This window comes from Postia placenta, assembly GCF_002117355.1.
Source record: "Postia placenta MAD-698-R-SB12 unplaced genomic scaffold POSPLAscaffold_7, whole genome shotgun sequence".
In the NCBI taxonomy this organism is placed as follows: Eukaryota; Fungi; Basidiomycota; class Agaricomycetes; order Polyporales; family Adustoporiaceae; genus Rhodonia; species Rhodonia placenta.
In genome coordinates this window covers 115,486-134,628 of record NW_020169838.1, presented here as the reverse complement: position 1 = coordinate 134,628, position 19,143 = coordinate 115,486, and the positions used below count along the sequence as shown (strand labels likewise).

Genomic DNA, 19,143 nt, shown 5'->3' with positions numbered 1-19,143 from the left:
CGGGACCTTCGCGCCCCGCCCCGACTACACCCGTCGCTTTCGCAAAGTCGATCCCGACTGGACACCGGACACCACTCAATGGACGTGGGACAGCTCCTGGCCGAATCAGAAGCACCTCTCTGGCGAGGAATGGATGAACGTAGGGAGGAACGCACGCAAGGAGTGGTTCGACGAAGAGGAGGACGACGGCGTAGATTGGGAGTTGTATGGAGACGGTGAGCAGTAAGTAGTCGAATGGGACTTCGACTCTGGTAGGGGGGTAATGAAACATTTGTCTTTCCGTTCTATTCCTTGTACTACTAGCGCCCATACTGGCGCCTGTCTTAGCGCTCACCCGCAGGTTGAACATTATGTAGCTTACATAATGGGGTCCGTGCGCACTTCGTGCCTGGTATCGTACCACTACATTTCTTTCTTCACTAACATGACCACATAGACACGATGGTCCGCGCGCAGTCGGTACTTGTATAAGTAGTTGTACCATTAGTCGGTCGAACCCTAAGTTCGACCTGGTTATTCATTCAAGTCTCTGCTCCTCCTCACTTGGGGTAGTGGTCATTCTCGACTTCCTCGCTCGATCTTCAGGACGACGCACTGTCCATAAGTCCTCGCTCATTGTCTACGAGTCAGGCATCAATACAGGAGTACAGACCGTTGTATCAGTTTCGGCCTAATGGCAACTTTCCATACCGTCATCATACAAGTAAGTTCAATTTCTCTTTCAATCACATCATATTCTAATCTAATGGGATACAAGCCTCAGGACAAGCCACATTCTTTTCACAAGAAGGGACGAGTATTCTTCAAACTGAACGTGATCGCCTCTTGACATCATTCCACTGCTATCAGTGTGGCACTGATATCGATCCGAAGAAGTTGCGCAGTCACGTCGGAGGACACATCCTTAAAGATAAGCGGAATGTACATGAAGATCTCCTTGAACCGGTACGTGCTACTGTCCGACTGTGCAATGATACCAAGTGCTGATGTAGTTTTGTTTGCCTAGGTTGGTCATACACTGCCGTGTGGTTTCTGTGGACGTTCCGGCAAAGCGAAATGTGCGGAGTTGTTCCTGACAAGGGGCAAGCATCCGCAAGCACGATCAAATTGTGCACATGCTCACACATTTCTCTATGCGCGTGCCATTGAATCGACGTTAACCACTCCGTGTACAAATGTTCCTATCAAGTGCCACATACCCGGATGCGCTTCCGAGATGCCCGACAAGACAGTAACCGCTATCTGGAAGTATAATATGCCTGAGCATATACGAACATGCCATCCAGGATACTCGGTAGATGGCATCGAGCCCGGTGCTCCATTACCTGGTGAAATGATTAGAGCAATGGCCATTACTGACAATGAGGAACATAGACTTGGCATTCCTACAGAAAAAATACCTCAGAAACCTTCCATAGATGACTCCGACACAGCTGCAACAACATCTACATCCCAGCGCCGCAAGCGTTCGAGGGCAAACACGATGCGGGTTGACAATGCGATGCGGCCGACAAAACGAGGCCGATTTTGAGCTACTATACTTACCAGCGCGACCTCATCATGTATTCGAACGTAGACCTTAACAACGAATGTTATTTACATTAAGATTACTCAACTGCGTATGCTTGCTCGAGTGCGTCGCTCTTCGTCTACTATGCAAGGGGACTTAGGAAAAAATGGCCCAGCTGCCTGTTATGGTTAGAACGTTTATCACATGACGCGTTCTAACTAAGAAGGAGGTTATCTTACCCTACTTTCGGGGTCCTTTCAATGCGCACGGTGAATGTGGCTCATTGCGTTTTTGCCCGCCTCTTGGCATCTACCTCAAGTCGTACCGCGTTATCATCCAGCTCTACACGAGGTCAGTGCCTGTTGACGCGCCACACGTGATTCGACGTTCTCTGGTCGAGTCAAGAGGCGCGTTGTGATGGAGGCTCTCCAGAAAAAAATTATCTCCGACTGGCATAGACACTCCTGTTGGCTACTGGAACGCGTCTCTTCAACGCCTCGTTATGTCTGAACACCCGCCACCCACTCTGGACTCCCCTGCTTCGATTGCAGCAATTTACCCTCATAAGGGACCGCAACATTTCCCTGTCGTCTTGGGACAGATGGAGCAGCGTGTCCAGCTTGTGACAACATGGGGCATTGAGCACGGCGAGAACGTCATTGAGATTGGATGTGGGCAAGGCGATTGCACTGTCGTGCTTGCTACGGCTGTCGGCGATGCTGGTCATGTCATAGCCATTGATCCCGCAAGCCTCGATTATGGTTCGTGTCATATACTGTGATTCTTGTTGTCACTGAGGACAGGTTTGTCTTTGTTGCTTCAGGCTCGCCGTACACTCTTGGTCAAGCACAGGCTCATCTCCGCGCGTCTCCTGTCGGCAAACGCATTGACTTTGTTCAGGCCGACCCGCGTGAGTTCCTGCGCGGCACCACGGATAAATACACCACGGCTGTCCTCGCACAATGCATCTGGTACTTCTCCTCTCCGCAAACACTTTCTGCGATCCTCGCCGCGCTTGCACCACGCGTGAAACGGATATGCCTGTCCGAGTACGCGCTCACGGCGTCTGACCCGCGAGCCGCGCCACATGTCCTTGCAGCGCTCACGCAGGCATCGTTGGAGTGCAGAAAGCCCACGTCCGAGAGCAACATTCGCACCGTCCTCTCCCCTGCGGCCCTGAAGGCTGCTGCTTCCACTGCTGGACTGACATTACTGAAGGAGGAAACGGTGGTACCGCCTGAGGGAATGTTGGACGGGCGGTGGGAGGTAGGCGCGGTTCTCGCAGACGATTTCGAGACAGAGGTCCAGGAGAGCATTCAGGATGAGAGAGAGCGCGCGGTGGTATTCGCTATGCGGGATGCTGTCAGGGCTGCACGCGACGCATTGACGGTGAAAGAAGAGAGAGTTCATACAATGGATATATGGATCGCTACATATGCGACAGCTAGTTACAAGTGACTTTGATGTGTTTGGTGAGTCATTCTCAGGGCTAAAATACACAACGCTCACTCACGCATCAAAAGGCATAGATACAATAAATACATGGGGTGTGTTCGAATGAAAGGTTAGAATCGTACGCAAAATGGACGAAACGGTACACTAACATGAGATTTTTCTAATCTGCAAAGTACAGGAAAGGGGTCGCGTGTATCAACATGGGTATGGTCGTATCCCACGGACATATGGTCGCGTACGTCGTTGTTTCGGATAGCTCATCGATGACCTTCTTCCACTTTGACTCAGTCATACTACGGGTTGCGTCTTTGCTGTAAATCAGTCCTTGTAGCCCCGGGAACAGCGCGCGCAGGTAGGGAGCTACGCCTGAGCTATTGGTGGTTGTCGACGCACCAACGGACAGCGTACACATGGTGTTATTGGAACATATGCCAGTGGGGATGGGCGGAACAATGCTGACATTGAAGTCCATCCTCACGTGGCAGAGTTCGCGACATTGCTGCGCAAGCGGCAGGAGTACACCGAGACCAGGAGACAATTCGCCGGACATATTCTCGAGAGACAGCGCCTTGATGTGAGGTAGTGATCGTGAGATCGCGTCGAGCATGTGTTCGTCCACCTCCAGACGCGGCGCTCGAACGCCGAGATACTGCAGTGACTGAATGTCCAAGAGTGGCCTCAGTGTCCCCAACGAGACCACGTCCTCTGAGCTTCCCAGATAGCTAGACCCAGTGGCATCTATGCGTCCCAAGAGCACTTGAAGGAAAACAAGATGAAAGCGCGACAGAGCCCGCATATGGCTGGTCAGGAGCCCAGATGAGTGCGGGTCCGCGACGGTCAGTCGAAAATGCGTGAATGACGTCGAGTCGATTGCGTTCAGCAGCGGAGATATCGATCGATCGAGCTTGTCGAGCTTGATGTCCAAGGTCTCCAGAGCAGGGAAGGATCCCACCGGAAAGGAGACTTTGGACAGTTGGTCTGCGCTCGTACCAACAACGGCGGCCACGAGATTAGGCATTTTAGCCAGCGCAAGGATGCTGTTGGAGGTGAGAGTGCCAGTGAAGGAGAAGGTCGTCAAGGATGCTGTTTGCGCAAGAAGCAATTCTTCGACCGAGGTAGCCGTCGTTTCGTGCCGGCCAATCTCCCTGATATAGAGTTTTGTTAGTCGAGGAGCGCGCTCCGGAAGCGTCTGGAGAACTGCGCTGAGATCCAACCCAACCGTGGCGGAGTTGATCATCAAGGTTTCGAGGGATGGTCCAAGAAGAGGCGCAGTGCACTCGACGAACACGCTACTTCTCGGTTGCCACTGGAAGCTCCGGCCTTGAGGTAGCAGACAGCGGTGCTTGATGAGTGCAAGAACTTCCATGACTGACGGAGAAAGTCCAGCTTCACGCTTAAACGGCAAGCTCAGCTTCTTCACAAAATGACTGTAGTAGTCCATACGCGTGAAGCAATCATCCTCCAGTCCCGAGGCGGTGATATCCTGCACCGGAATAAATATTAGTCAGAACGCCGTAGCGGAATAAAGCAAATTAAATTACTCACAAGACGTTTGGTTCCATGAACATCGCTGACTTCTCGCCACTTGTGACAGGGGAGAAGTTTTAGGAGCGGAGCTAGGTCACGAAGCTCATACCACAGTGTCCTCAACGGTATCTCGCTATAACTGCGGCAAGTCAGAGCGAGATTGGCGAGCGAGCGAGGATTATGGCTGTCGACATGTGAGACGATGCGGGTGTACAACTCGTCGATGTTCAAAGCTCTATAACATGCACTCGCTTGCCCAGGTTCCGAGTGGGTCGCCATCTACGGAATGGTTTAGTGTTACAGGGAAGTGAAAGTGCTTGAGTACTCACCGTGTCAGAATGTTCGGAGTGATGTGTCAAGTGTCAATGGTATCCAACCCATCGAGCTAGGTCTCTACTTATACCCAGCAAAATATTGTGGCTCGCCTCGCCTCATGTTACACGGTATATGTAACGCCACTAAAAGTAAGATGAACGATTACCACGAGGGGGGAACAATGAACACGAGGCCGTCGATGGCGTGCGGACGTGCCACCAGATTTATGTGGCTGTGCCTGGCTGCATTGCGGACAATTGAATACTTGACACGAGGCAGAACAGTTACACTGCAAGGGAAACGTGTGTTCCGCAGGTTATTCCATGTTAGGAACACTGTACGATCAGCGAAGTGTGTTCATGCGCCAGTTCCGCTGCAGCTCGCCGACGATTGCCAACCCAGTCTTCCACACTCGTTCTCAGTCACTGCTGCTTCTCGCCTGTCGGTCGTGCTCGATCTTTATCGCCGATGCTCGCTCCTCTATTACAATGGTGTATCTAACCACTTCAAACACATCAATAAGATCCCACGATAGATCGTATATTCATGCTACATGCGATATTCCCTGGGCTATCGACGCAGCAAGCGGCACTAGCCTCATCCCACCACTGTATGGAACGTCGATGTATCAGAAGAGCGATGCGCTCGCAAGGGTAAAGATGGCTCACCTTCACTCTCTCGTTGAAGATCATAATTGGGCGATTTCAACACCACCTTGAGCCGTTGTGCAATGTTTGGAGGAACAGCACGCAGCGTACGCTCTCCCTCATCGTCGTCCACCTTCCACATCCAAGAGGAACGTGGCCCTGGGGAACTAAACCCAAGAGAAATGTAACGAAGAGAGGAAATTTGCGCAATGATCAGTGACGCAAGCTGTTCCGCATACTCCTGGCTTGTCTCCAGATCAACAGGCTTCGGTCTCATTGTAATTACGCAGCTGATGAACCGCGATATGCCGACATTTATACCAATGTCGAGGTAGGTCAGAGACGTGACACCGGAAAGACTCGACGGAATATTGGTCTGTAGAACACTCATATTCAGCGGCGTATATATAGCATCACGGAATACTGACCATCCACTGCAGGAACGCAGCCGTGAGGTTCTCCGTCTGCCTGAATAGGCACAGCTCGACCTCGAGACACCGCAGTCTCGTCGCCTCAGCTGCCAGGCTCTTCCAGAACGACTCGCGTAAAGACACGAAGGCCATGATGCGGAAGGTGAGTATGATCGGTTCAGCATTGTGTACCATACGCAGTAGGACTGGTATTTCAGAGTCTCCGCAGCGTGTGGGTCCAACCATTGCCGACCGACTTGGGGTTGCGAGTATGGATTGAATGAGAATGTGATACACGGGACGCGCAGTGGGCCAATTCTCGAATAGGTGTGCGCTCCCCTTGACGTATTCGAGACCGGCGGTCCCCTGTAATGGGACAGAATATCCTAGCCTGTTGAGAGCCGCATCGTGCAGACTACCCCGTTCAGTGAATGATAGGGCGCGCAAATTGGGGAAGGCATGGAGGATCGCAGGAAGTTGGATTTCGCAATGTGCCAGAGTGAGATCGGTAACTTTAGGCCATGAATGGTGCAAGCTGCGCATGAAGTGCTCCGTATCCATGCGAACCGAACGCCGTGGTGTGTATAGACCATAGAGACTCAGCGCACGGAGTTCATGGAACCTCCCAATTCGGGAGATGATTGCGTCCTTATCCGCGTCCTGTGTCCGTACCTCCAGCACGAGGCTGCGCGGCTGGCTCTGCAGCTCATCTAATAGCTTAATAGTCTTGCATCCTCCACATTGCAGCAGCTCCAGCTCAGCTAGGTTAGCATGTGCATAAATAGCGTCAAGGAGTGGTGGATGAAACACTAGAAGGTCCTCAAGGGGAGAGATGTGGAGATGCCGGAGCCCACTTGCATGCTTGAAGAGTGACGTGAGCAGCCCCAAGGCTCTTAATGCTTCCTCCAGCTTCTGTGGACAATTGTGTTGGGTGAAAATGCCGCTTCCTTGGTACGGCAGCCCGACAGACACCGACAAGCGCCGGATCCACTGCAAGCGGCCGGCCACATCGTCAAGCATGTAGGTGCAGATGCGCAAGATGGCTTGCATGGATTTCATCGTCACAGAAGACAATGCTTGACGTTTCGCGAGTAGATGGACCCGTCGCGCAACGAGAGAGAGCTGCAGGGAGTCCTTGGTGGTGAAATCGGAAACGATCGTCGTAAGGACATCGTCGTTGAGATCCAGGAACGTCGTCCTGTTCTGTGGGACAATCTGAGCGATATTCAGTTGAAAAGGGCGGCTAGTAGCGTGCTACACTAACCTGTGTCGATTCGGAGACATTCGCGTTCTGCATCGCGGCGACTGCTTGTTGCTCACACTGATGTCAGAGTGCAGGACACACTGAGTGATTCACCAGCGCCGTAGGAGTCATCTTCGGCAGGCTCCGAGTCCTAATGGTTGCCTGGCACGGCTCTCGTGCGTCCATTTCGACACTTCGTGAGTAGAAGGAGATCCTGACGGCACAGCATTATATGGCTGGCACTACGACACAGCGATGCCAACGTTCACAATCTGGCATAGCTCCCAGGATCGGGGCTCCTGAGAGCAATGTCTATGGTGTATATGTCAGAAATCTGGCAGGGATCGAGACTGAAGACGATAAGGTTGCGCGACCTCGGAAGTCAACTGGGAAGAATGCTTTGCCCGATATTGAAACAACATTGCCGAAACACGTGGTACTCGGCGAGCCCCGGAGCGCCTCCTTCCTAACCGGTGAGGTCATCTAAGTACTTTCAGACTACATAGCCGATGCATGAGATTAGTTTGGCCAAATGATACATGAGTGAATAAAAAGTAAGTATCCATAGATCGGGAATAGACATGCTGCATGGGCTAATGCTAAAAACCTTATCTCGATCGTTGATCTGATGTGTCAGCAGGTCTCCAGCTTTTGCACGGTTGTTTCGCAGAGTCCCACTAGTTGATTCCCTAAAACTTAATGTAGTGCATCACGCGTCGCAGATGCCGAAGTAACAATGAAAAAATGGACATAATAAGGTGCCTACATTGTCTCAACACAAATTTGCGAGACCAGCTTAGGCACGCAATCAAATCTTGAAGAAATCGACCCGGGGCAACACGCAGAGCCGGAATACATGGGCACTGTACGCCTTATGGAAATCCCACGACCAGTACGTCGACATCCTAATGCTGTATCGATGTCTGACGACCTGGATCGCGAGCCACGAGTACTGTCACATCCAGCCTGATGTTTTGCGATACTTTCCTTTTTATCGTAGAATGAGACTTAGATGTGAAGCACGTAGTGGATGTTCACTACATGCTCTACATGTAAGTCTGTATAAGCGATGATTTGAGCCATTTGTTCACACTGTAAGAATCATGTCCGATGTGACACTTTGCGAAGAATATAGGCTAATAATATAATGGTTGGACGAAATTGAACCATTGGCATGAAACATCTTTTCGATCTTACATCCCTCATCCTGAGATACACGTGGATATAAGTACCAGAGACCCTCAGGTAGACTGTGAATATCAGCCGATAGTCGATTGTTCAGGCAAGCGTGTCCGATGCCAGCATCTAGAGCCTCAGGGTGGAAAAACGGCTGTATGTGGAGAGCGCAGGTAGATATTACAAGCCGATGGTGCTACGTACGAATCTGCGAGTGAAGACACTGGTCCCACGGCCGGCCCTTTTGGGAACAATGAAATCGATATATTGGGATATCAGGATCGTCATCAACCATGATTATGCGAGTCCGCCGCCGCTTCTCGCTCGTCGCTCTGTCAAGCAGCGCCAGTAGAACTGTTCAGATACTATTTACGAACCTTGGACTTGTAATCATACGCTGCTGAGAGGTTTGCGGCTCGAGAACAAGGAATCCTGCCGTGGAAGCGTGGGCCGTCAGTTCCAACTCCGATGATGCACGAACAATGGACGTGCATAGTCCACGCGGCTTACCGACTTCCTGACGCTGGCTCCGGGTGTATCCGCCAGGCCATAGTGCCCTGGATCTCTTGAGAGCGATTCGCTGGGGGTGCCGTCGTGGATTTACAGAACACCATTCGTCAGACAAGACCTGTAGTCTGCTACGGTGAATTATGTAGTGGTTCAAATAAACAATGGTTACTCGTCGGCGAGAGGGACGGACCATGGCGTGTGCTGCGAATACGGGCATTCAACATTTTCGGAAGCATATCACGGTCAGATGCCTACCAAGAGCATTGTCCTTATCTGTGCAGGATTACGCTTCTCATCCGCGAACCGCGCGATGCCGACAGGACATTGCCGATTCAAGGTCAGCAACTACCGCTGTGCCCTCGACCACCGCCCTGGAAAGGCCAACGCTCTTCCCCTTCTCGTACAACTCCAGTCATGGATGAACTCGCCGACTACCAGAGAGAGTTGATGCCTGCTGCCCATGACAGGCTGGATGAGGTTATGGATGAGCCGTCACGTTGGACGGCGGAGGTACGCATAACACCTGTCCCTGCAGTAGAGCAAAAGATATATTTATGAGTAGCTTGCCCTCCTGACACAGGTAACAGACGGACATCTCCGTCTGTTGGACGACTCACGCGCGGGTAGAAACCCGATCACACCAGCCGACTCCGCAAGAGAGCCGATCGTCGACCTCCCGCCATTCCGAGACATGCTGCGCCACGCGCGGCCCACCGACTTTTGGGACACGGCCACCCCATCGACCTCGAGCGTAAGTAACATTTCGTATCCAGTGCTGCCCCGTCTGACATACTCATGGCATGGCAGAACGAGGGAAACACTCAATACGAGGACAACAACGCTGTTGACGAGCTGGCCACTATGACCGGTAACGTCGGCAGGCTACATCCTCAATATACGGAGCTTGGCTCAACGTCAAGCTCCAGTCACCCAGCAGAAATGGAGGACGAGCATCAGGAACTTCATTTTCCACAGGAGCAGCAGTCTGTGAGACAGAGGGTACAGAGCGCTGAGCAAAATCTGGTGCGTGCAAGTGACTATACAGGCGTGGACGGAGCTATCGCAGAGTTCCACCAAGAGACCTCACGTCAGCACGAGCAGGAGACAGGACACTCAATCGCTCATCGAGAGGTGGACGCCACTGCCGACGGCCCCCTTCCCGCCGCCATCGATCCGCGCGTCAGGTGGACCGACCGCTCCCACAACAACCGGCGGGCCCAACCAACTCGCAACTGCAAGTCCGCAAACGCTGTCGTGGAGCGCAAGGAACGCGGTGCGAACACGAGGAAAGGGAGGACAGTGATTGACGCAGGGAGCTCCAGAGGGACTGTTGGTCGGCCTGCGCCCCGCGAGCCGGCACAGCCGTCGACAAGTAGGTCGGTCGAGCAGTTGGGACCCTTGCCTGCCGACACTCCCGGTAGTTCAACATCCACCCATGCTTGTGCGATTCGTCAACACGTGCAGCCTCCCCGCGGCTGCAAGCGGAAGGCTCCCGCCGGCGATGATGCAGTGGACGGCGCCGAGGGCGAATTGCCAAGGGCGAAGCGGGTCAAGGCAGTCGTTGCGAAGAAGCCGGTGGTGGTGCAGGTCAAGGCTGCCACTGCGAAGAAGCCGAGGAAGAAGCAGGTCAAGGTTGCCTCGGCGAAGAAGCCGAGGGCGAAGCAGGTCAAGGCTGCCACTGCGAAGAAGTCCCAGCTTTTTTGCCCACATCCGGCCTGCAAAGCTACATTCGGACGCGACGGAGACCTCAGGCGGCATCACAGGGAGACCAGGTCATGTCCACTGTACACCGGCGAGTACGAGTCAATTTGCACCGGATGCAGGAAAGGCTTCGCCAGGGAGTACGCCTGGCGCCGGCACATCGAAAATCCGGGCGCCTGCGAAAAGGAGAAGGCCAGGACGGAGAAGGCCGAGAGGGAGAAGACCAAGAAAGAGAAGGCCAAGAAGGGGAAGCACCAGAGCGAGTAGGAGAAGAAGGGGAAGTGGAAGAGTGGTGATAGAAAGCGGTGAAGACGACCGTATATAAAGGTGTGTGAGTAACGGGTCTTGCAGCACGGACGGGATATACTTACCTTGAATTGTTTCGAATCGACCTGCACAGGTCTCCGGTCTTGGCGGATCGACCTGTTTGTTTGCTTCAGCTGCCCTTTGTACCTGCGCTCGTCTGCGTTCTGGTGCTGTACAGTCTAGTCATATTCGTGCAAAACCGACATATTATTGGTTCCAACTGCCTTACACACCCCTTTGTATTCAAATCGTATTAACAACCATTCTCTCGACTCTCAATGAACACAATGCCATGCACACGAAGGGTGATAGCCGAGGGATCAGATCCTCGCAGAGATGTGGGCGTCCGCTGAGAGCGTATCCCGGCGACACGGCCACGCTGTCTTTACGCTGCAAGTATATCAGTGTCTCGAAGACATGTTCGCAGAACGCAACGGTGAGTAGCTGACTCCCCCCTGGCTAACCCTGCGCCATTCGTGTGTCGCGGCGCACGCACATCCAATGGGATGGTCCCGAGACGCGGCGGTCAATCGGTCAATACAGTAACAAGACTGTAAGATGTACGTGCGCGGCATTTCGATGAACGGCGTTGGATGATCGAATATGCATTCCATATCCGATGGGGTAGACTGGGAATCGTAAAGGACGGTGCGAAGCCCAAATAAGCTGAAAACGTACAATCTCACGTGCGCCGCAAGCCATGTCTCTGTACCACAGCGCGGCTGCTCCCAGTCACCCTGTGCACAGTAAGCAGATCCAGATGTACAGTGCGATAGAGTACACATCCTCGAGGCGCAATGTAGCCTGCACGGGTCGCAAGGATGAAAGAGCGTACTGATTGAGCATCAAGTGGCTCACCATAGGCACCATAGTGTGCCAGATGGTTGTACTTGCGCGAACGAGACAATCGCGCGTAGACCGTCGTATAGGGTAGAGGAATCGGGCGAATCCAGCGTGATGCGCCGACAAGACAAACGATGCCCGTATCATGCAGCTGTTGCGCAGAGCGACGGGACGTCCATTTTGTCATAAATCTCCGTGGTTATCGCAAAGCAAAGACATAGACTCGAGGCCGAGGATTGTGAGTAAGCCGCTTGAGACGAAGCAGGAGAAGATAGGAAGACGTCGGTGGGAGCTGCAAGGTTTCCTCGTAAGGAAATCACGTGAAACATACACAAACAACCATGGGCGCCCACATTGTCGACGCGGCTTGCTCAGGTGTCGCCTGCTTCATGTTTGTTGCTGCTCAGCACCGACCATTGCCCGAAGACTCGTTCATACTCTTCTGGCTGACACTTGAGGATCACTGTCTCAGGAATTTCGCTTCAGGCCTCACATGAGATGTAGATTGAGCACTCATCTCTTTAGGATTTGAGCCCTGCTTACGACAACAATTTCGAACTATTGGATGCACAAGCATCGCACTGAAAGCAGGATCATCGCCCACTTACATCACTGCCGATACTTCCACTTGCAACTGGGCATGATTTGGCTGAGGGAGGAGACTGCGTTGTGGATGACGTGTATGTTCACTCCACGTTGAGTTCACTTCTATGATGCTGATTGTGACATAGACAAGGGCAAATGAAGCGCTGCGCGCCGCGTTATTACCTGTCGGGGAGCGCCCACGGTTCCAACCTTGAGACTCAGCGGTGATGGCTTCTCCAACTCATCACATCGATCTCGAGAGTGTTCGAAGACGGGCTCACCATAAGCGTTCAGAGTCCCTGCATGAGGATGCCGGCGTAGCGGCCACGCGCTCTTTTTTGCGCTGTGATCCCATGTCAGGCGAAGTCGACATCGACATCGTTGCGTATTCGTAAGACTCGCACACCTTATACCGGTTTGGAAACGTGGCTAGCTCCCGCAGGCGGTCTTCCTGATGCATCCTGGCTTCCTGTCGTACGCTCCTCGCCGTCCGTAGGTTCGCACGCTACCGATCCGCGTTCACAGTATCCATGCTCCTGGTGCAGTATGGAGGCGCCGTATAGCACGGTCGCAAATGGCCCACCCATGTCGATGCAATTTTCAAGGCCGGGTATCGAATCTGTCCGATCCCCAAGCGGCTACGACGAGGGTCATACAGGCGGAAGGAGTTGGGAGATATCAGATGCTCTTCACTAGGTCTGTCCAGACGCATTCTTTGGATGGTCGCTGGTGAGATTAGTAGAATGCAGTATTTACTTACCTTGGTTCTCTGTCCGTTCGCTGTACAATACAACTAGGGGTGACGGCCGTTCCTGCTGTGCTGATGCATACGTTCAATTCTTCCTGTGTACGGTTCACGTTCGCTACTCACCGTGGCTCTCCAGGTGTGTAGATCATTTGTATATGCAGTTACTACGCTCAGAATACACTTGCGTTCGCTACTCAATACTCCCGTGAATTGGACGCGCGACATTTTACTTTCCGCTCTGCGCCATTGTGAATATTGCACTATGTGTTCATCTAACAATTGACGATGGCAGCACATCGTACCGCTTCTCAACAGTCAGCACACGGTATTTTCTCTTGCGTCGATGCGCCCTGAGCTGTGAGGTTTTCATGCGTCTGGGCATATATATGATGGAGACCAGGAAAACGAACATGAAGCGGGGGCGAATGCACGTAATCGTAGTCCAATCGAACGACTCGAAAAACCTCATGATTTAAGGCTAACACGGACGACATCGTGTAGATCGCCACGCAGGGGGCCCAGACTCAAGTCCGACTGGAAAGATACGGCGGTGCGGTATACGTATGCGGCCTGATTGAAGCGCTAATCAGTGGATGTGGAAGACCGGACGAAAAGGGAAATACACGCCCACGGCCCGGCCTACGCCGTCGGTCGCCGCGTACCACCTCCGCGCTCACTGTTCCAAGCGACATACTGCTCAGCTTGTTTATCAAAGTCTCTGTTGATCTTTAAATACACCAAGCCGTAGTTCTTACCAAGCAAGAATACGAAGAACACGATACCATTCACTAGATTTCGAAGTCCACATGGTAGAATTACACTGAAGGAGGTCGCATCAGGCTCATCCTAGAGTGCCCATCCTCTGACCATCAAAAAGGGCGCTCTATTGTAGGCTGCCTAGGGGAAATAAGGCTCATCCATGTATGCTACCTCGGTTGTATGACAAGGACCACCGTCTTTGGCCGGAAGGTTTGCTGAAAATCACAAGATTTTCTAATCCTTAGCTACGTTGGGCAACAAGGGCTACTGGATGTGGTGTCATACGCCTTGACGACGGTGCTCAACATTGCACAGAGTGCGCTTGGCCGTGGTGCGCGATGTATCCAAGCTCCCGTATGCCAAACTTTGAAAGCACCTATCTCCACGCATGCGGTTTGGTGTAATTGCACGATGGGGACTTTCACCCCTAACAATGATCGTTTTGTTGTTCATCTGCCTGAGGCTTCCAGCATTTCGCCATGTCCTTCTGAATCTGCGATTTCCTCCGTCAGTCTCCAGCATTATCTCGTTGTACATTGCTTCACATACCTGGGTCTTTCCTCCTAACCAGCCCTTCATCTCGAAAAGCAAGCAGCGCAGAGGCGAGAGGCGTATGAGGGCGCAAAACAAACCAAAGAGACCGCGAGGGTAGGGTGTTGTAAAGGTGATGTCACCGTGGTACATCAGGTCGTGAGTCTCCTACTCAATCGCCGTCATCCCAGACACCAATGTGCCGGCCTTTGGGCGAGTCTTCATCCTCGGCTTAAATCTCCTCACTCTTCATCCAGCTGCACTCTTCGCCCCCATCATCTTTGTTCTCGTCATCACCCTCCACCACGGCTTCGTCCTGCTCTCCCTGATGATCCTCGTGTCTCTCTCTGCAATGCCGTCGCAGCACGTCGAGCCGACCAAAGCCTTTGCCGCACCACTCGCAGAAGTTGGTTGGCGCACCATGGGTCTTGCGATGACGCACCATGTCCTTCTCGCGCCCATATGTCTTTTGGCAGCCGGGATGTGTGCATATGCAGCGCACCGTGCTCCCCGATGCAGACGTCATTGACGCCTGTTTTTGCCTCTTCAATCGCCTTTGGTCCGCGGCGTCTGCGTAGGGATCGTCATCGTGGTCGTTCACCTTTCGCTTCGACTTCCTGGTGGACTGTGTGCGCTCCCGCATATTTGTTGATGGCCCGGGTTCAGCGCCACCGCCACCGTCAGGAGAGTCGACGGCACGCCCCTTTCCTTTATCAGTTGCCGTGAGTCTCGGAGGCGAGGGTTTCCTCCCTTCCGTGGGCTGTGGGGGTACTCCAGCAAGAGATACCTCACGCTCTTTTTCCTTCTCCAGAGTGCCTGGTTTCGGGGATGACAACCTCTCGGTCTGCACGCGTGGTGCCAGATCGGAGCGAGCATGCGACGGGCCTGCATCATGCACAGGACACGCATGCATCTTTATTTTCTGATTTCCACTGCCAGAATTCGTGTCCTCGTCAGGAGCGGCCTCGCTATGTATGGCGGTGATCTGATTTTTGCCCATCGCACGTGGGCTTGAAGAAACGGCAGAAGTGGCTTCGAGGACCTCCACCTGTCCCCTTTTCCGTTTGGACGGATGTGTGCTCCGGGCGGCATTCTTGCGTGAGGTACGGCTTGGTACGATCTCTGGATCGTCCTCACCCATTATACGTCTGTCAGATGCGCCTGTTAGGAAGAAGAACAAGGGTGAGGCGACGCTGAAACACTCACCTGTGGGCGTTTGGTGGCGCGTTCCACGATAACGCACGGTATGTCGTCGACTCGCGGACTGCCAGCTTGGAAGACTGGATCAGGATTCAACGCGAGCTACAGGACCCCATATGTGAGAGATTGTACATACGCTCGGCGTCTTGTCTGACAAACGTTCCTGCAGAGCTTTGTCGAACAATCCGTCGTATACGCCGGATGCAGGGTGTGCTTCACATACAGACGTTAGAAGGTCAAGATCCTACGAACGATGAACTGACGCACCTGACGACCAAGCAACTGGTTCGCCGCAATTTGCTACATCGAGTAAGGGACGTCGTGGTATGGCGCCACAGGTGCATAGTCCAGTGAGGTGCTGTAGCCTATGCTCTCTGTGGCGGAATTCGTTGATGATGTCCTCCTTCTTGTCCGACCAGACGACAAGCACCTTGTCCTCGCGCTAGGCCACAGGTCAGCACTTGTGGCAAGCGCAGGAGGTGAGCATCACACACCACTAAAGCAGCCCCATATGCAAATGCTTCGTGTAGGGTATTGAAGGACTCCACGATGGGAGTGGAGATGTCGTCGGCGTCAAGCTCACGGGCCACAAAGCTGAAGGGCCCCATAAGCCCTACAATCAATATTACAAGGCGCGGTACAATTGCTTACAGATGCGACAGAACGAGTTCCACTGCTTGGGTCCTCGCTTTGATGGCGACGGAGTAGCCAAATTTTGCAATTGTGGCTGCGAAGGGCAGGTCGCGATTATTGGAAGTGGCGACAGCCTCATTGGTGTTCACGAAGACGGCAGTGTCTTTCGCGCCGAAAGAAGCGTCCTTGAGGTGAGCTTCGAGTTCTCGTAGGATATGAAAGGGCATGATGGTAGTTGTGGGTGTGGATGGGGGAGCGAGAGATAATGGAGGGCAAAGCGCTTTGAGTCGCGGATGATTATAGGTGGACCCAGCGCTTTGTTGGTTTTCAAGCTCCGCACGCTTTTTGACGAGCACCGTCGCATAGTTCGTAAAGAAAGGTCAACTTATGCTTTGAATAACGTCCAATCATGCATGACAACTATGGATAGGTGGGTAAGGAACTCCGTATTCGAAATAGGAGAGAACGCTTCACACCACCATATCGTAGCTGTGCCAATTATGCATATGGTGGGTCCAAGCTTCCCCATCGACCTGCATGATACTGCGCGCACTTGGTGCTTGCTATATGGGTGTGTACAGGATCGCTTGATGTATAGGCGGCTCTCACAAGCATACTCGGGTCGACATCACGATCTGCGCGAACTGTATCCGCCACGGAGGAACCTTCCTGCCGCAAAGGCGGAATAGGCGCACATATTGCCGCTCATGGTGAGCGATAATAAACGTCAAAAAAGTACATCTCTCATCAAGCTTAAATATCTTTCATCTTGAACCGGCTGATCGACGATTGTGATAGTCGATGCCTAGCGGCAGCGATTATTCTTACGATATACATACAGCCCTCTGGCGGCCTCAATTCTGTGCGCGAACAACAATTGGATCAGACACATGCGTTCGAGAGCAACACTCGCTATGTATACGCTACAGCAGTTTATCTATGAAAGATTTAATATTTCACTGGGTAACTTGAAACCCAAAGATGCGCTTCTTTTGTCCGAGTGCATCCCGTCGTGACTTGGAGTTCGGATCATAGTATGGCCTCTCGCCGAGTGAAACCACCCGATCGCCCTCCCGCAGGTCGTCGTAGTCACGAGTCACTGCGGTTGTCACATCAGCGCCCAAGTCTACGTTACGATTCTACCCTACCACATACCGTTGTGGAACGTAGCAGGATTGGCCCAGATAGCAACGTCGTTTCTGTGAGAAGAGTGATGTATGTGAGTAAACGGCAATTCGGATGCCAGAGCTTGAGACTGACTTGTTCCACTTGAAGCGGACTTGCAGATCATGGTTGTCGTTCACCAGCTTAAACAGATAGTCGAGGGTAGCATCAGATTCGTCCTTGGTAAGCTCGAGTATCCGGCGAGTGAAGCTGTTTTATTCAATCAGCTGCAGAGTTCGGATCGACGCCGGCGAGCCACTCACTTCTTGTTTACGAACAGCGCCTTCCAGCCAGTTACAGGGTTGGTGCGGATGACGGGGTGGACAGCTCGCAAGTCTGCTCCCACATTCTCTGGGTTTCCCCGCTCGCCATCATAAAGCGTCTTCCCATGTCTATAATGCAGTCCGCATGAGAGGTCCCAATCATCGCACTGGCGGGTACTTACGACTCGACATAACGCTTGAACTTCGATGCCTCATGAATTGCCGTCAGGCCTTCGAGATGCTTTGCCAGCGCAGGGCTCAGGCGGTCGTACGCCTCGTATCCACTTGCCCAGACAGTGTCACCACCAGTCTCCGGCAGCGTATGGATCTTCAGGATAGCAAAATCCGAAGGTACGGGCTCGAAGGTGATGCTGAGCATGATGCGCCAATGATCAGACACGCTGCTCTGTACCGCTACAGAGTAAGCACTCACTCTGAGTGCCAACCCCTAGATGCGAGCTGTGACAGATCGAAATTATCCTGCTGCTCTAGTTGCCTGTATTATCAACTTTTTTGGTGAGGCTCTCTATTCCACTTGAGTTGAAGGTACACTGACTTGAACTTCGTTGAGGAGATAACATGAATCTCGGGACCAGACTCTATCTTCGCTTGCGTTGTCACGGTTGGATGAATATGCAACCCCGACTCCTTCGGACGACCCGATAGGATGCCAAGCCTGTTTCCTAGCTGTGTACGACACGATAGTCAGCCCACGCACAGTGAAGGGACAGAGCTGGATGTGCCTTTTTCTGCTGCTCAATCTCAATGTTCTGGTTTCTAAAGAACACCACATTGCGCTGCGACACTGTACTCCGCCTGTCAGAAACGCTCAATAGCTACTTCAGCTTCGTATGTACTCACCGATTATCGCCAGCTCTCTGATCAGCTCGTCTGCATCCTCTGCATTTAGCAGATCGGTCAACTGCACATTCGGGTATTCGCGCCCGATGACAGGCGTGATGTCGACGAAGTCATATTTGTCGAGTGCGCCTGTTGGCTTCAATGGCTCGGTAGAGGCGCGTACCGAGAGCTTCGAGAAGGTCTCAGTGAGAGTGGTAGTGGCAGTGCTGGACATTGTTGTAGTGTACGCTCGGTCTGCGAAGTGCGTGTATGAACAACGACAGAGACGAAAGATAGCACTCTTAAATAGACAGCTCGATGCCTTCTCAGTAGTCTAGACATCACGAAATATCGCATGACGAGTGCGTCAAGCAGGCAGGAGCGTCGTTATCTATGGCATTAGAGCCCATACCGATGTCGTCGCACACAATGGTCATGGGTCGTCATTGATAACGCTAGGTGGATAAACTCAGAAAGAAAGAAGAGAATACATGCCAGTCTGAGTTGAGATCAGGGACGCCGGGTCCCCGTCGAACTTAGACAGCGATTTACGGCCACAGTATGGCCATATCTATTCAAGGTGCCTTACAGTTATTAATGATACTGAGGAATGTGCTGCGATGTCGCTTATCTTCAAGTTCATGGATAGTGAGCAGTAGGCAGCGAATAAGGAAAAGAAAGAGACTGTTGCCTCCGATACGACAAGGCATCTGGAGCACTCTTTCCTGATGTATGCAATCATCCACAACAAAAGGCTATTCTCGAACTGCAGGACAA

The 19,143-nt window shown here is 52.5% G+C and overlaps 7 protein-coding genes across 7 annotated transcripts; 3 read left to right on the top strand and 4 right to left on the bottom strand.

Annotated features, from left to right (window-relative positions):
* Position 1: 1 nt before the first annotated feature.
* POSPLADRAFT_1142353 (hypothetical protein) lies at positions 2-674 on the top strand (the record flags this gene model as incomplete). Its single annotated transcript, XM_024485411.1, has 2 exons — positions 2-215; positions 457-674. Coding segments are annotated over 2 exons (432 nt in total), but the record flags the coding sequence as incomplete, so codon positions are not given.
* Positions 675-2,012: 1,338 nt separating this feature from the next.
* Positions 2,013-2,968, top strand: POSPLADRAFT_1142517 (hypothetical protein; the record flags this gene model as incomplete). The annotated part of the gene is made up of 2 exons (XM_024485440.1): positions 2,013-2,271; positions 2,334-2,968. The coding sequence occupies 2 exons, from the start codon at positions 2,013-2,015 to the stop codon at positions 2,966-2,968; spliced, it is 894 nt and encodes a 297-aa protein (XP_024338741.1).
* Positions 2,969-3,253: 285 nt separating this feature from the next.
* Positions 3,254-7,293, bottom strand: POSPLADRAFT_1046449 (hypothetical protein; the record flags this gene model as incomplete). Its single annotated transcript, XM_024479033.1, has 8 exons — positions 3,254-3,276; positions 3,359-4,448; positions 4,511-4,771; positions 5,414-5,415; positions 5,476-5,830; positions 5,883-7,079; positions 7,129-7,185; positions 7,210-7,293. The coding sequence occupies 8 exons, from the start codon at positions 7,291-7,293 to the stop codon at positions 3,254-3,256; spliced, it is 3,069 nt and encodes a 1,022-aa protein (XP_024338740.1).
* A 1,947-nt stretch (positions 7,294-9,240) lies between these two features.
* Positions 9,241-10,761, top strand: POSPLADRAFT_1142531 (hypothetical protein; the record flags this gene model as incomplete). The annotated part of the gene is made up of 3 exons (XM_024485442.1): positions 9,241-9,303; positions 9,356-9,544; positions 9,601-10,761. 3 exons carry the CDS (start codon positions 9,241-9,243, stop codon positions 10,759-10,761), a joined length of 1,413 nt encoding a protein of 470 aa, XP_024338739.1.
* A 1,874-nt stretch (positions 10,762-12,635) lies between these two features.
* POSPLADRAFT_1033713 (hypothetical protein) lies at positions 12,636-13,201 on the bottom strand (the record flags this gene model as incomplete). Its single annotated transcript, XM_024476954.1, has 2 exons — positions 12,636-12,866; positions 13,100-13,201. 2 exons carry the CDS (start codon positions 13,199-13,201, stop codon positions 12,636-12,638), a joined length of 333 nt encoding a protein of 110 aa, XP_024338738.1.
* Positions 13,202-14,498: 1,297 nt separating this feature from the next.
* Positions 14,499-16,326, bottom strand: POSPLADRAFT_1056540 (hypothetical protein; the record flags this gene model as incomplete). The annotated part of the gene is made up of 6 exons (XM_024480794.1): positions 14,499-15,414; positions 15,473-15,546; positions 15,603-15,679; positions 15,734-15,908; positions 15,961-16,060; positions 16,118-16,326. 6 exons carry the CDS (start codon positions 16,324-16,326, stop codon positions 14,499-14,501), a joined length of 1,551 nt encoding a protein of 516 aa, XP_024338737.1.
* Positions 16,327-16,978: 652 nt separating this feature from the next.
* On the bottom strand, positions 16,979-18,601 carry POSPLADRAFT_1074370 (hypothetical protein; the record flags this gene model as incomplete). Its single annotated transcript, XM_024482699.1, has 9 exons — positions 16,979-17,198; positions 17,255-17,298; positions 17,360-17,473; positions 17,527-17,655; positions 17,709-17,897; positions 17,960-18,022; positions 18,083-18,134; positions 18,245-18,331; positions 18,388-18,601. 9 exons carry the CDS (start codon positions 18,599-18,601, stop codon positions 17,056-17,058), a joined length of 1,035 nt encoding a protein of 344 aa, XP_024338736.1. The 3' UTR covers positions 16,979-17,055.
* Positions 18,602-19,143: the final 542 nt, after the last annotated feature.